Here is a 17209-nt window from a genome sequence, read left to right on the forward strand (position 1 = left end):
AATATATAAAATATGGGGTGAATACGTGATGCATGTGTTTGTGCACCGTATGCTGCCGTATAGTATCCAGAACCGGTAGGAGGTGCCTTTTGTCAGCCAGCCAATAGTCAGCCATCCATCATTTGCCAACCCCCCGAATTTTATACGGATATGCTGCCATACACGCACGTACGGATAAAAAAAGTCCCATATATACAGATTCATACAGCACGGAAATGTAGGACTAGAGAAATCACACGTTCATGTGACGTTCATGTGACGTTCATATAATACATACCTCTTTCCCCTACACATCCATAAATATGTTGCAAAGAGAAAAACAATACACATTAAGCAGAAAACAAAATAATATTAAAATACAACTTCAATAATAAAACTACCAAAAGATGTCTAAAGAAGTTCAGAGGTCACCATTTGTGATCTATTTCATCCTCTTTCAGTCTCTATTATATCTGTAACCCAGACTTGTTTAGTTAATTTATTTCTTTTCTGCTCTCTCAAGTTATAGTGGGCTTTTTTATTTTGCTATTATGATATTTTATTAATTTAAAAATGCTTAATGCAGTTTCGGAGGCAAAACTATCCAAAGGATAGGCCATGAGTAAATGATAGGTGGGGGTGCAGCACCAGCCACATCAGATACCTGTTTGAGTCAGAAGCAGAAATCTCTGTCCTGTAGCATTATTGCGGACTTGGCTCCAACTGCAGTTAATGATATATGAGGCTGGACAACTTGTATACCACAAATGAATCAGTCTGCTTGTGGCTCTGTATTGATACAACAGGCATGAACCCCATTTTTATCAAAGACTTACCCTAAGGAAATGTCATTAATACTCTTGGCACAGAAGAACCCCTTTAAGGGGGTTTCCCATATTTTGAGGGTGGGTGAGAAGTATCTGACTTCCATGCTTAAAGGGGTTTTCCCACCAAACAAGTTAGGCCTATGGAGAGGAGTAGAAGTCTGTGGAGGCTTGCAATGATTTCCTGTGATCAGATACATATATGGGATACATTTTGCAAATATAAAGGGTATAGAACTTTAAATGACATCACCCTGGTCGCATGACATGAACTCCTGTATAGTAAAAAGGCATAGGGGAAGAGTAGATGGGAGAGGCCTTCCCCTTCTGATGCAAGGTAATATAACAAAGTTGATTTATGGGGATGTAATGAAACAATTTTTAACTGAAAGAAGGGTGTCACTAGCTGTATTTTGTGAATTTGTATGTGGTGACAGGTTCCCCATAAGTTAGAAAAGCCCCAGTCTTGACAGTCAAGGGGCATCCAAAACTGGCTGTATTGCTTCTCAGACACTGTATTTAAATGATAATCAAAAGCTAAGAGAAAGCATTGTTAATGAACCATAAAGCCAGAGGTCATTGACATCAGAGGTGTTGGAACCTCATAACACCGTTATCAGAATATATTGCATAGAAAAATAGTAAAGAAAAAAAGGTTTAAAAATGACCACACCGCTTTCATAAATGCTTGATCTTTAAAAAAAATTCATTTCCTACAAACTGAATCTACAATCTGAAAAGAACAAAACTAAAATGGTTTTTGGAATCTGAGAAGAAAAAAAAACAGAAAAGGTCTGCATCCTTGAAAGATAAAAGAAACATGAGGCCCATACAATGTCTACTAGAAGCATAGGAATACAAACATGAACTATCATGAAGGAATATGCTAGCCTAGGGCTCACCATGCCATATGTGAATGTCCTAATCATTTGCCTCTAGACATTTCTATCATTTATGGCAAATTCAAGTAACTATTGACCTTATATCTTGGTTCAACGTATCTGTCAAATCTTTAATGTTAACAATCTAGCATAAAACTTCAACATAAATTTTCCAAACATTAAAAAACACGTTAGCAGTGATTTTTCTTGAGGATAACATTTCCCTTTGGGAGTTGTTATCTTATTTTATAGACAGATGTTTCAGTGATATAAAATAAAATTTCAAGAACATGTTCACACATAGCAGGTGCAAGGTAAAAAAAAATAAAAATCAACTATGTTATGGGAGTTAAACCAGATGTTTTAAAATCCTCGATTTACTGAAAAATAGGTATCAATTTGGTGTAATAAATTGCATAAAATATTTTAAAGAACATGAAACACTGAATAACAACATACTTTTAGAATAAAGCAGTACTTCCAGCAAATAATTTATATTGTTTGTGTTATAAAAAGTTGCACAGGTGTACAGCTTGTTATAACGCACAGCTTTGATCACTCTGTGATACCAAGAAGCTGTGCACCTGTGTGACTTCACATGAGCAGGGAGCATTTTTTATCCATACAAAGAAAACAATGAAGCTTCTTGTTGAATGATAGCAAGCAGATATCTAGAAAACCATGAAGAATTGATACACAAAGTATATTGGAAAATTGTATAACTTTCATTACATAAACAATATCAATTATTTGCTAAAAGTGGAAAACCCCTTTAAAGACATGTAAAATCAATATTAATTCAAGATAGCCCTACCTCTGAATGATGCTCCTCATTTTGCTGCAGTACCTCAATGCACAGCTCGGCTAGATGAAGCACATCACTTAATTTTTTTGAAAAATTCTCTTGACCCATAGTCTCTAAATTGCAAAAAGTGAACCATATTAAAATCTGGCATAAATGTGCAAAGTTTACTGCTGATATAAATGCAACAATCAGCAAAATTTACAATTCATGCAACACTTTACAATACTCATCACCAGTAAATTATTAGCTAATAACACGGATACATTTCACACTATTAAATGTACATGTATTCTTATTGGTCAACATGATAATCACTTACAGCCAGTAGACAATTGTAAAGTATACATCTCAGAAATTAATCACTCATTCAACCAAAATCAGTGCCAGTGTACTCCCGCATCAGTTTAGAATCACTAGTACTAACTAGGGAAACGTGTAATGAGCATACATTATATTCTTGCTTTATGCTTTATGAAGCATTGGTTTTGGCATTTCTGGAATATATGGTTCAGTTATAGGAAACAGTTCATAAAATAAGGTTAATAATAGTATTTCTATGTAGCCAAAATTGTTGCCATTATCCCCTTCCCGCACCCTGATGTAACTGTACGACATAAGGTGCGGGTAGTTACCACACTATGAAATAAAGTTAAGTTATGGTGATTGCCTGGGCTCAGCTTCTACCTATTAGACTGGAGGAACTAACAGTGTGTCTGCCTGCCTAAGCAGAACGCACAGGCCGACTATGGTAGTATGCTGCAATACATTAGTATTTCAGTATATTACACTGAACAAGTGATCAAATGATCACTTGTTCATGTCCCACCCTGGTACAAAATATAACCGTAAAAAAAGTTTTTTTTTAAAAGTGCAAATAAAAAAAGTATCAAAAAATAATAAACATCCCCATGCTTCATACTATGTAAAAATTACAACCTAAAAAAGTGAAAATCATAACAATGAAAATGAAATAAAATTGTTATTGAACCCAAAAGGTAAACGCTTAAAAAAATTTGAAAAATATATATATATTTCCACATCCAACCTCAGAAAAACAGAATAAATAGTGATCAAAACGTAACATTTACTGCGACATAATAACAATAAAAAGCACAATTTGTCCCACAAAACAACAACCCCTAAAACAGCTCAAAATTTAAAAAAAAATGTTGGTGATGCATAAACAAGCAAATTTCTCAGCATATGAATTCCGTTTTCTGCAAAACAAGTCAAGCATAAAATGCTATATAATATAATGGGTTATTGCTGTAATTGTGGAGACCTATACAATAAAGATAACATATTTTTATGGTACAGAGAATGGACAAAAAAAGTGAAAATCCCTAAACTGGAATTAATGCTCGTCTTAACCCCCAACAAGAAAGAATTAACAAAATATCATCAATTAGCCTTGGAATCCTCTTTGAAGGGGGTATTCCCACAAAGACAAGTTTCTTATATGTACTCAGGATAACAAAATAAAACATTCTCTAATTCATTGTTATTAACAAAAATGCAGTATTTCACAGATACAAGTCCAACCTGTCTCTATTATCAGTCCTGGTGTACACAATTTCAGTTGCCCCTAGACACGATCCTGTAACTTCTGACTGTAACGCCATCTTGGATTTCTGTCCAATCGTGCAGAGATTTCTGTCTCTCTGCTGTATGCCTGTCGCCACGCCCCCTGGATGGAAATCAGAGACACAAAGTGTACATACACCTGCACCCTGTTAATCTAACCACATTGTAACCCCACAGAACGAGGTGGATCTGCTAAGAGAAGCCCTGCCTAAACCCTGGAATTTTGCGCCGAGCAGCTGAAGGGGGGATAGGAGCTAAAACAACAATAAAATTGAGTAAAATTGTAAAGAAAGGGGTTAAAATGATCGTTATTGTGTTAACATCACTAGGAGATTGAAATGTGACAATTTTCTTTCATGGTTAAAAACCCCTCTAATGATGTACCTGAAAAGTGGAACTCATCCTGCAAAAAATAAGCCCCATATGACCATATTAGCTATTCTTAATTTTTCCATTGTGAATGTTTAAATTTTGGCAAAAATTAATGTCCAAAAAAAAAAAAAAAACAAACCACAGTTTGTAAATGTCACCTTCATTTTGTTTTAACCTAAACGTTTTAGTCACTTAAAGCTGAGCAGGTCCCTCGAAATATATGATTTTGAAATTTTCATAAAGATGGGAAAAATTACACCCAAAATTCTAAACCTCCTAACATCCTAAAAATAATAGGATACATAAAAAACAATGCCAATATAAGGTAGACATTTAGGATTTGTTAGTTATGAAGTCATTTAGGTGCTATAACTATCTTCTGGAAAAGCAGAGAATTTAGAATTTCAAAAATGAGGAATTTTTAAAAAGAATTTTGCCAAATTTCCAGTTTTTACATAAGTAAATACAAAGTATATAATGAAAATTTTCAACTACCGTATATACTCGAGTATAAGCCGACCCGAGTATAAGCCGAGACCCCTAATTTTACCACCAAAACTGGGAAAAACTACTGACTCGAGTATAAGCCGAGGGTGGGAAATGCATTGGTCAAACCCCCCCAGTAGTATACAGCCTGCCAGCCCCCAGTAGTATACAGCCTGCCAGCCCCCAGTAGTATACAGCCTGCCAGCCCCCAGTAGTATACAGCCTGCCAGCCCCCAGTAGTATACAGCCTGCCAGCCCCCATGTAGTATACAGCAGCCCCTAGTAGTATACAGCAGCCCACAGTAGTATACAGCAGCCCACAGTAGTATACAGAAGCCCACAGTAGTATACAGCCAGCCTGCCCCCACGGCCCTTAAAAAAAAAAAACTTATATACTCACCCTCCGTTGTCAGCGCGGCACCCCGATGTCGGCGCGACTTACCGATGTCCCAGATGTCAGTGCGTTCCGTCTTCTTTCTTCTCCGTGGCTCCTCTTCTCTCTTCCGGCATGGACGCGGCCATCTCTTCTTCTAGCATGCGCATACTATGACGTGGCCGCTGCTGACGTCATAGTATGCGCGGCCACTAAGAAGACATGGCCGCGTCCATGACGGAAGATAGAAGAAAGAAGAAGAGCCGCGGAGAAGAAAGAAGACGGGACGTGCTGACATCGGGGACATCGGTAAGTCGCGCCGATATCGGGGAGCCACACTGACATCGGAGGGTGAGTATTTAACCCCTTCCCGACATTTGACGTACTATTACTGCATGGCGGGAGGTGCGTTCCCGCAAAATGCGGTAATAGTACGTCATGCTTCTGGCGCCGGCTCTAGAACGGAGCCCGCGCCAGAAGCTGCAGGTGTCGGCTATATATTATAGCCGACAACCGCCTCTAACACCCGCAATCGGAGATTTCTCCGATCGCGGGTGTTAACCCCTGACACGCCGCGGTCGCACTGTATTACACTGTGTAATGTGAAGAAGAGCTTGAACAAGTGATCAGTGGATCACTTGTTCAAGCTAACCTGTAAAAGTTAATAAAAAAAATGTTAAAAACACTACATAAAATCATTTTTTAATAAAAAGAATTAATTAAATAAAGTTAAAGTCCCCTAAACACAAATATTCCCTATACACATGCAATAAAGTGAAAAAAAAACACAAAATCGCCAAAAAACCCCACATATTTGGTATCGCCGCGTCCGTAACAATCCGTACAATAACTCAGAAACATTATTGGACCCGCTCGGTGAACGCCGTAAAAACAAGACCCGTAAAACACGCCAAAAATGTAAATTTTTCATAAAATCTCTACACAAAAATGTTCTAAAAAGTGATCAAAAAAAGTTATGTGCGCCAAAATGGTACCACTGAAAAGAACAACTCAACTTGTAAAAAATAAGCCCAAAACTAGCTCTGTCAACCAAAAACTATTAAAGTTACGTGTCCGAAAAGATGGCGATGCAAAAACAAATGAGATTTCCTCTATATTAGTTTTCATCCAGTAAAATTGTAAAAATAAATGAAAAACTATATAAATGAGGTATCACCGTAATCGTAATCACCTATAGAATAAAGATAATATAGTATTTTTAGTGTACGGTGTACGACCCCCAAAAAATACGAAAAAAAAGTAAACCAAAATTGACAATTTTCTTTTCACCCATACATTCAAGAGTTAATAAAATCTCATCAATAAGCTAATGACCCACGAAAATGAATTATTTGTAAAGTGCATCTCATGTCGCAAAAAATAAGCCCTTATATGTCCAAATTGCCAAAAAAATAAAGATTGTATAGCCAATAAAAAGTGACAATGCATAATCTGCTCTGAATGGCGCAGCTTCCCTTCGATGCCCTGGCGTGTGCCCATACAGCAGGTTACCACCACATATGGGGTATTGTTATACGCGGGAGGGATTGGGTATCAAATTTTGTGGAGCGTTTTGGTATTTTATCCACTGAGAATTTGTAAATTTTTTGAAAAACACATTAATTTAGCCAAAAAAATTTACTTTCAAAATTGTATCCGATTTTGTTTTAACCCCTGTAAAATAATTAAAGGGTTAATAAATTTCATAAAAGTTGTTTTACGTACGTTGAGGGGTGTAGTTTCTATAATGCGGTAATTTATGGGGTTTTACTTTTATTTAGGCCTCTCAAAGTGATTTAAAACCTGAGCAGGTCCCTCAATAGCAGGATTTTGCGTTTTTTATGAAAATGTGAAAAATCGCACCTAACGTTCAAAGGCCCATAACATCCTACAAAATAAGAGTATGCATAAAAAACCATGTCCACATAAATTAGACATTTAGTGAATGTTAGTTATTACATTTTTTTGCGGTTATTACTATGTGTGGAAAAAGTAGAACATTTTGAAGTTCGAAAATCAAGAATTTTTCCAAATTTTCACCAAACATCTGATTTTCTCATAAATAAATGCAAAACAAAACACCAAAATTTTTCAACTAACATGAAGTACAAAGCGTCACGAGAAAACAATTTTAAAATCACTTGTATATGTTAAAGCGTTCCGAAGTTATAACCATTTATAGTGACACAGGGCAGATTTGAAAAAATGGGCCATGTCAGGAAGGTGAAAAGTGGCTTCAGCGTTAAGGGGTTAAGTTTATTTTTTTTTAAGTGGGTAATTTTTTTTTTTGTTCTGAAAAACTCGGCTTATACACGAGTATATACGGTAATTTGATGCATAACGAGTCACAAAAAACAATCTCAAAATCCCATGGAAATGTTAAAATGTTCCCAAATTATAGCGTCTTATAATATTGACAAAGGGCATATTTTAAAAATTGGGCTTGGTCCTGAAACCCTAAAATGGCTTAGTCCTGAAGGTATTAAAGAAATTAATTTAACCCACAAAACAAACCCCTGAATACAGCTATGATGACTTTAAAATTTAAAATATTATGTTTTGGAAAATGACTAAATATTAGATATTTAAGCTCAAAACAAACTCGACGCTAAGGGATTAAATGTATTGGCAAATTCCCTCTGCACTGTAAGATTCAATGTTGAAGAGTACTGTACACATAGGTAAATGGAAAAGTGTTATGCAAATTAAAAGTTTTACCTGATGGCGGGTTAATGATGCAGCACAAGGGATGAGAAGCTGCCCAGCACCTCCCCAACTTCCACAGTTAATAATAGTACTGTATACATTGTTTTTGTGGAAGGGTGCCTACTTTTGATAGATTCCTGAAAAATGTGAAAAAATTGTGGAATTTTTCCAGCATTTGTCAAAGAGAAATCAGTGGGGAGGAGATGTATTTCTGTGTCAGTCTTCTGTGGTTCACGGTGTCTGATACTGGATGATCAATCTGGTGCAGTATAAGACTGGCGAGTTGTACCGTCATTAGTTTCTCTAGAATATTGAATTTTCTGGCACATGTGCAACTTCCCTCAAGGGCTGTTTCTCTGACCACCACTGGGATCAACAGCTTTTATTCGCAGTACATCTGTATACACCTGTTACTTACACACGGTTACAGATGCTGCATAATGTCAACCCTGGGAGTGTGACAAACTCCCAGCTATTTTGGGATTTAAATATACCCAACACTTTTTCAGACAGCATTTAAATAGTTGAGACCCACAATCAGTGAGCCAAATGCGGGAAAGTGGTTAAACAAGCAAAACTGAAATAAAACATGAACATTGAATGGTGAACACTGGGAACAACGACTTTCAAGTCTCTTGAAGATGCTCAATTGGGCTCCGGTTAGTCCAGTCAAAAATGGTCACAGAAATGTTCTGAAGCCGATGTTTGGTTATTTTAGCGGTACGCTTAGGGTCATTGTCTTGTTGGAAGGTGCGTCTTCTACCCAGTTTGAGATCCAGAGCACTCTGAAAGAGGTTTTTATCCAGGATATCTCTGTACTTGGTCACATTCATTGTTCCTTCAATCGCACCAATCATCCTATCTCAGTAGCAGAAAAACACACCCATAGCATGATGCCATCACCACGACTCACTGTTGGGATTGTATTTGGCAGGTGATGGACAGTGACTGGACACTCAAACCACTTAGAAGTAACACCAAAAAGTTCAATCTTCGTCTCATCAGACAAGAGATTCTTATTTCTCATAGTCTGGGAGTCTTTAACATGTTTTTTGCAAACTGTATGCAGCTTTCATATTTCTTGCACTGAGGAGAGGCTTCTATCAGCACACTCTGCCATAAAGCTGCAACTGTTGGAGGGCTGCAGGGATAGTGGACTTTTTGGAACTTTCCCCCATCTCCCTACTGTATCTCTGGATCTCAGCCACAGTGATTTTGAGGTTATTGTTTACCCCTCTCACCAATTCCCTTCTCCCAAAATTGCTTAGTGTGGCTGGACGGCCACGTCGAAGAGGAGTTGTTGTGCCAAACTTCTTCAATTTAATTATGGAGGCTACTACACTCTCAGGAACCTTGAGTGCTGCAGACAATCTTTTGTAACCTTAGCAAGATGTGTGTCTTGCCACAATTCTGTCTCTGAGCTCATTGGGCAGCTTCTTAGACCTTATGATTCTCATGTGCTCTGACATGCATTTTGATGTCTTATATAGATGTGTGTACCTTTCTTAATCAAGTCCAATCAGTTTAACCCCTTAACGACTTGACCATTTTTCACCTTCCTGACACAGCCCTTTTTTAAAAAAATCTGGCATTTGTCACTTTAAGTGGTTGTAACTTTGGTACACTTTAACATATCCAGTTGAGATAGTTTTTCGTGACACCTTGTACTTCCTGTTGGTGGAGAAATTTAAGCAATATGTTTAGTATTTATTTATGAAATGTGGAAATTTTGAGAAAATTTTGAAAAAAACTGTTTACCAAATTCAAAATTTTCTACTTGTTCGAAAGTTGGTCACATCACCAACATATCTTGTTAACTAACATTTTCCATATGGCTGCTTTAACTTGGCATCATTTTTCAAACATCCTTTACTTTTTTTAGGATGTGAGGAGGCTTATAACTAAAATCATCAAAACCTACTTTATAGGGACAATTAGAAAGCATGTGCTAACAAATTCAGAGCCTTGTAGGGGAAATAGAAAATCTAAATAAAAACATAAAACCCACAAGTAACCCTAGTTTGCAATCCTAGGGAGCAATGTGACCATCAAAGTTGTTGAATAATTCCTTTTACCAAAATGAATTCACAACAAAGGTTGGACGTGAATTGCGAATGTGTTGCACATAAGGAAGTGGAATAAACCAAGGGACCAATTAAAATGTTTCACTCTGGAGTTATTGCAGGTCTCGTAGTAGTATATAGTGTCCTTCCTAACTTCTCTTTTGGAACAGACTCTTTTCTGACCCCCGCCATTAGAAGCAGTGGAATTCACTGGGAAAATGCTGTCCTGGCAAAACAGGGTGGACCATCTAATCCAGAGGTACAGGGGCCCTGTCCTACTTTCCTAATACTTGTCTCTTGAAAATGGAGAAATGATACGGCATGACCTGCGCATTGGAACAGCACGTGAGAGTTGCACAGCATCATCTGAACAAATGTACACGGCCAGCATTTTGTACCATATCTTTGGTTTCCATAGGGCGCTGTACAGCTTCAACATCTGATCTGACAGATCAAACCCATTGAAGTATTTATTGTAAGCTAGGATGCAGTCTGGCTCAACAGTGGATGGATCTCTGTGAGTGGCTGCCTAACAAGGGTTCCAGGAGACCTCTATGGTTTTCGCGTACAGTGCCGCATGCGACAGAACCTCTGGAACTGAGGGATTGGAATAGGGGAATGCTGGGATAAAAGTTATTCACATACAAGTGGTTACCCTTATCCTTCAGTGGGTGGCATTATGCCATCAGACATGGCCCCTACCTAGACAGCAGCGATTATCACCGTGTGTTGCTATTATTCACCCCAGTGATTCCCATTGTGACAAATATTGCTGCTATTGGCTGGTCCAGATGGACCAGTTAATAGCAGCGAACATGAACTGAGGGGGTCAACGAAACCCCTCTGGACCGCAAGGCAAAATTGGTGGCTGTCAGGAACAGCCACCACCTTGCCCCGATCATTGTGTCTACAGACAAGGTGATTGGTGTTACTGACATCTTAAGTAAAATCGCTGCTATTGACTGGTCTGAATTGATCAATCAATAGCAGTGATCATGAACTGGGTGGGTGGGGACGAAACCCCTCTAGTCTACAGGACAGGATCGATGGTAGTCAAGAACAGACGCCATCTTGACCCGATCACTGTGTTTGAACCGTGTTGGCAAGTCACTACCCACTACCTGTTCTATGACAACACGAAGGGGTTTATAGGTTTATACAACCTTTATTTATTTTTTCGGCAATTTGGATAATTAAGGGCTTTTTTTGTGAGACAAGATGCACTGTAAAAAACCTTCCTTTTAGTGAATCTTAAGCTTATTGATGAGATTTTATAAACTCTTTATGTGAGGAAAATAAAATCATCAATTCTGATTTCGGAGCATTTTTTTTGGGGGGGGCGTTCACTATAGCATAAAAATAATATATTATCTTTATTCTACGGATCACTATGATTATGGTGATACCTTATTTATATAATTTATTTCTATTTCTCCAACTTTATTGAAGAAAAACTAGAATAGAAAAAATTGCATTTGTTTTAGTATGGCCATTTTTACAGCAGCATAACTTTTGTATTTTTTGGTTGAAGGAGCCGTTCTGATCAGATACAAGCTCAGATACAAGCTTACACATTGCAATACAAATATCGACATTGTGCATACTAAGTTTATTACAGATGGGGAGGCAGGACCTGGCTCCCGGAAGAGATCGGAGTCTGCCAGTGCCCCGGGGCTGCCAGCAGAGGATCGTACCCCACCAGTTAGGTACCACAGGGGGATCCACGTCAAAAGCCACGGCCTGTAAGGGATAAATACCCACAATCGGAGGAACTTCCAGTTGTGGGTGTTACAGATATGCAACGACACCAGTTCTATAGGCCTCCAGCTCCGAACGTGAGCTGGCACCTACCGCGTGCCATAATAGTATGGTGTGTGTCATTAAGTCACTTCCCACCGTACTATTATGGTGTGCACTGGGAAGGGGTTAGTTAAACACAGATGGACTCCAATAAAAGAGTAGAACCATCTCAACGATAAAGTAAGAAGAAAACTTTTTCCAGCTTACTCCTTATGCTGTGTCATGCACTACTTGTGTCATTTTTAATGGATTCCAAATAAATTTTGCTATACTTTACCCAAAACTGACTTCTGATGTCCAGCTGGAAAAAGTTTTCTTCTTACTTCATCGTTGTATGCACCTGTGGCCAAGGTTGTCCTGCTGGAGTGTCCAGAGTCAAGACCATGTGGATTGTTTGAACGGAGTGGGTGAGCTGATTACACAAGATTTATTCCTGTGACTGTTTTTAGAACCATCTCAAGTTCAGATCAGAAGGAAATGGACAGCATGTGAGCATGCATGTGACACATGGACCATGTGATATTTCAGTTTTTCTTTTTTAATAAATTGCATAGGAAAGATAAATAAAGGTGCCACCTTTCTCCCAAAAAAAGATTTTTTATCTATTGGGGCACATTTACTTACCCATCCGGAGGAGTTCACACGATAATGCACTGTGCCGCTATTCACGAAAATCGTGTGCCCGATATCCCACATGCTCATGGTGCATGTAAGTGCTTGATCTTGCGACACAATTTAAAAGTTAAATCCCGCTCTAAGTCCGAATCAGATCCCCAGCCCCTGATTTCGGTCGCATGAAAACCAGTGCAGCTGCACAAAAATCCAATCGCTTGCGGCACAATCAACACAATGTTAAATACCTGTCACAGCCGTGCAAAACCCCAAAACATCGGAAATCAGACGAAAGTGCGGCCGCGCACCCTTCGTAAATAAGCCCCATTATGTCGATATACACATATACAATAAAACACCATAAAACTAAAAGGCCCTACTGAGGAAGGAGCTGGGAGCTCAGAAACAAGTCTAGTCTAAGTACATTACATACCAGAAGGATCAGCCGATTGGGTATAAAGAACAACACTAGAATGCTACCTATATATGATACTTTATTTAAATAACAAGACAAAGATTGCCGAGGCTTGCTGTGATTAACAAACTCAAACAGATGTTCTTTTGGAGTGGAGTGAGCAGCAGAAGATCTGAAAAGTGAACGCTCGAAAATCAGCACAGACTGGAACTTGCAGTACGCCAGAGACAACTAGTGCACATGTGCATAAAACAAAACCATTTAGCGCCGCTGCCTTAGCAATCCCAGAGTGAACAATAGGACTGGGAGCTGCCACGAAAGTTAAAACTCAACAAACTGAGTTTTGTTGGGCCAAAAAGCTTCCTTGAATCATAGTCATAGAAACATTGGGGCTATTTACTAAGGGTCCGGACGCCGCAGTTTCGTAGGGTTTCCAGAATATTTCCGTTTTGCGCCAAATTGCCCCAAGTTTTTGGCGCACATGATCGGATTGTGGCCCATCGGCGCCAGCTTGCACGCGACAGAAATGGGGGGGGGGGGCATGGGAGTCGGAAACCGCAGAATTTAAAAAAGGATTTGTGTCGCAAGATCAGCACTAACATGCACCGGGAAGAAGAAGGTGAACTTCGGCGGACCTCGGCGCAGCAGCAACACCTGCTGGATATCGGGCGCACGATGTTAGTGAATCGCGGCAGACTCGAATTCTCATCGGACAACACAACGTGAGATCGCGACAGGACCGGGTAAGTAAATCTGCCCCATTGAGTTCATTCATGGTTATCCTGTATAGTTTGGCAATTTCAATAGGTTTTTAACCATTTGCTCAGTATGTATGGTTAGAAGGGATGCAATATAGCATTTAGAGTATAAATATATGGCTGGGCCCAACTGTTGTTATTACTATTCACACAAGAGCTATAAGAGAACATATAATCAATCTACAATATATTGGCATAAAGATTATTATGAACAGGATTTGGTTTTATCAATTTTAGTTTTTTTGGTGTTTTATTGTATTATATATGTGTATATCGATATAAAAAATTAAATATCCTTGAGGTGGTGCCTTTATTCATATTTCCTGTGCTTTTGATTACCATTTTTAGCCATATGACACAGGGCAAATATGGAGCACACCTTTATTGCGTCTAGTGCCGACTTCATAAGATCAGTGTTTAGCAAAAATATCTACATTTCTGTTTTTTAATGTCAAGATGCTATGCAGAGTTTACATTAATGAGCAAAAAAAAGAACTTTTTTGATCTTAAAAATTGGCTGCAATGAAACAAAGAGTGTAAAATTTGAATACTTTCCGTTCCCACTGTATTACTTATCTGTGGGATAGGTTTTAATGCTGCAGTATGACTTTGTTTTTTCACTTTGAACCACAAAATCACAGCAAAATTGCAACATTTTAACTTAAATGTTAATTAGAGATCAGCGAGCATACTCGTCCGAGCTTGATGCTCGTTCGAGTATTAGCGTACTCGAAACGGCTCGTTGCTCGGACGAGTATTTCACCTGCTTGAGAAAGAGCTTTCACTTAAGGAAACACAGTGAAGAACAGTGAAGAACACAGTGAACACAGGATCATTTAAGGATCATTAAGGATCATTTAAGTGCAGAACACAGTAAAGAACACATTGCAGATGTTTTCGTACATCTGTTAACTAATCAGAAGACATTAGTGCAGAATGGTGTTCTTCACAATATTATGTGAAGAACAATATGTGTGAAGAATCTTCACACATATTGTTCTTCGCATACTATTGTGAAGAACACCATTCTGCACTCATGTCTTCTAATAAGTTAGCAGATGTACGGAAACATCTGCAATGTGTTCTTCTTATCAGAAGACATGAGTACAGAAAGGTGTTCTTCACAATAGTATGTGAAGAACAATATATGTGAAGAACATTGCAGATATTTAACACGAGTCATTCTCCTTTTTTGAAGTTCCACGAATATTCCATTAAATAAAAAAAAAAACTAAGAAACAGGGCTGACTTCCTAATTTCTCAATAAAATGACACATTTTAAAAATCCTTGAGTCTCCCATTGACTTCAATGGGGTTCGTTATTCGAAACGAGCACTCGTGCATCGGAAAAAGTTTGACTCGAGTAACGAGCACTCAGGCATTTTAGTGCTTGCTCATCTCTAATGTTAATATAAATTACAATCCCAACCTAATCATTCCTTTCGGTTTTCTAATTTGTCCAACAATCCAGTAAGATGTTCAGGGTAGAAAAAAATCAGGTTGGCAACTGAAAGCATTTTGAAATATATCATTTTTTTCCCATCTATTCAAGATGTGGAAATTCCTATAATCACTAATCACTATAAACCTACAGTTTATTAAGACAATAAATAGTACAGCATATTGCACTTAGTGTGAAGGTTAAGTAATGTCTATTGCTAATGTCTATATCTTACCTTGAGAGATCAATGAATTATCAACCTTGCACTTCTACTAAAGCAAAGCATGGCATTACTGTATTAAGTCATACATTTTAATTAGGAGTATGCTTCATATATACTTTAAAGCATGTACATATAATGGCCACATGTTGTCATAAATTAAATAGTTTACTGAATTACCTCTCAAATGCCTGCTGTGACGTCTTAACTATTTAATGGCAAAGGCAATTGGGAAAATGAACCTTTTTATGCTTTAAGTAGAACAGTATAAGGTTAATAGTGATGTGGGCTTTTATTAACAATAATCACACTGGCCAAGAACTCCTAAGGGTGGGGTATAAAAATGTTAATAAACACATAAAGACAAGGCAAAATAGAAAAATGGAAATAATTTTATTAGGAATATGTCATAACCAGCTGTCTTTACTTCGCTGTCTGACCTTGAGGTTTGCGAGCTTTGACAAAAGAAAAAAAGCTAAATGTTATCTTAAAATGATAGGATTTTAAAACCATAACATTTTAAAAACAGCTGTGGCACTAACTTTAACCCCTTAAGGACGCAGCCATTTTGTAGCTAAAGGCTCAGCCCGATTTTTTGGATTCTGACTTGCGTCTCTTTATATGGTTATAACTTTTGAACACTGTTACTTATCAAAGTGATTCTGAGATTGTTTTTTCCCCACATGTTGTACTTCATTTTAGTGGTAAATTTTGGCTGATAAGTTTTGCGTTTATTTACAAAAAAAAAGAAAATATGATAAATTTTTTGAAAAATTTGCCATTTTCGAAATTCTAAATCATTGCGTTTTCAGGCAGATAGATTTACCACCTAAATAAGTTGCATAACATTTCCCATTTGTCTACTTTACATTTTCATAATTTCTGAAATGTCTGGATAATTTATTTTGATGTCACGCGGCTTACAAATAGAATATCGCTTTTCCGGATTCTCAGAATTGACTATTTTGGGGATAAATACAGTTTTGAATGAAATTTTACAAATTTAGCATCAAAACCCCCTATATAATCTACCCATTTTCAAATCTGCACCCCTCAAACTATCAGAAACAGCTTTTACGAAGATTGTTAACCCCTTGAGATCTTCATAGTAATTGAATCAAAATGGAGGTGAAATTTAGAATGGTCATATTGTTCCCTTATACGTTCATTTAGCACTAAAATTTACACATTTCCAAAATATAAAAAGAGAAAACCCACCATACAATTTGTTCTGCAATTTCTCCTGAGTACAAAGACCCCCCACATGTGGCTGTGACTTGTGTTATGGGGGCACAGCGAGGTGCAGAAGGGAAGGAGGGCGCTGCAGCTGCCAGGATTTTAGTTTCCTCATTGGCCCCTTTTGAAGGCTATAAAATTTTCGCTTTTTCGTTATTGGGGCCATGTGATGGCATTTTTTTTGCGGGACGAGATGCTTTTTCCATTGTTACCATTTTGGGGTTGGTATCACCTATTGTTGAAAATTTAGGAACTTTTTTTGAGGGCAGGAGTAGAAAAGCATCAATTCTGTACTGGATTTTTTACTTTTTTTTTTTTTTTGGTGTTCACCGTATAGACTAATAATCATGTTATCTTTATTCTATGGGTTGATACGATTACGGGGATACCAGACATGAATATATTTTCTTGCGTTTTACTAAATTTGTCAAACAAAACCCTAATGTGGGGAAAAATCTATCATTTATGTATTGCCGTCTTCCAAGTGGCATAACATTGTTACATTTTTGGCTACGGAGCTGGTTGATGGCTTGTTTTTTGCGGGACATGTTGTACTTTGCACCAGTATCATGTCTGAGTACATATGGTTTTTTGATCGCATTTTATAGCATTTTTTGTGGGATTGAAAAGGTAAAAATCATAATTTTTGGAAGG

At 37.8% G+C, this 17209-nt stretch overlaps 1 protein-coding gene across 12 annotated transcripts in view; it reads right to left on the reverse strand.

Moving 5' to 3' along the window:
• CADPS2 (calcium dependent secretion activator 2) overlaps positions 1-17209 on the reverse strand; it is a 295527-nt gene that overhangs the window by 94963 nt on the left and 183355 nt on the right. For all 12 annotated transcript variants that reach the window (XM_072147011.1, XM_072147001.1, XM_072147004.1 and 9 more), the window contains one exon: positions 2499-2602. In XM_072147011.1, the coding sequence (XP_072003112.1) occupies positions 2499-2602 (104 nt within the window). The remainder of the gene's footprint in view (positions 1-2498; positions 2603-17209) is intronic.

This window comes from Engystomops pustulosus, chromosome 4 (genome assembly GCF_040894005.1).
Source record: "Engystomops pustulosus chromosome 4, aEngPut4.maternal, whole genome shotgun sequence".
Classification (NCBI taxonomy): Eukaryota; Metazoa; Chordata; class Amphibia; order Anura; family Leptodactylidae; genus Engystomops; species Engystomops pustulosus.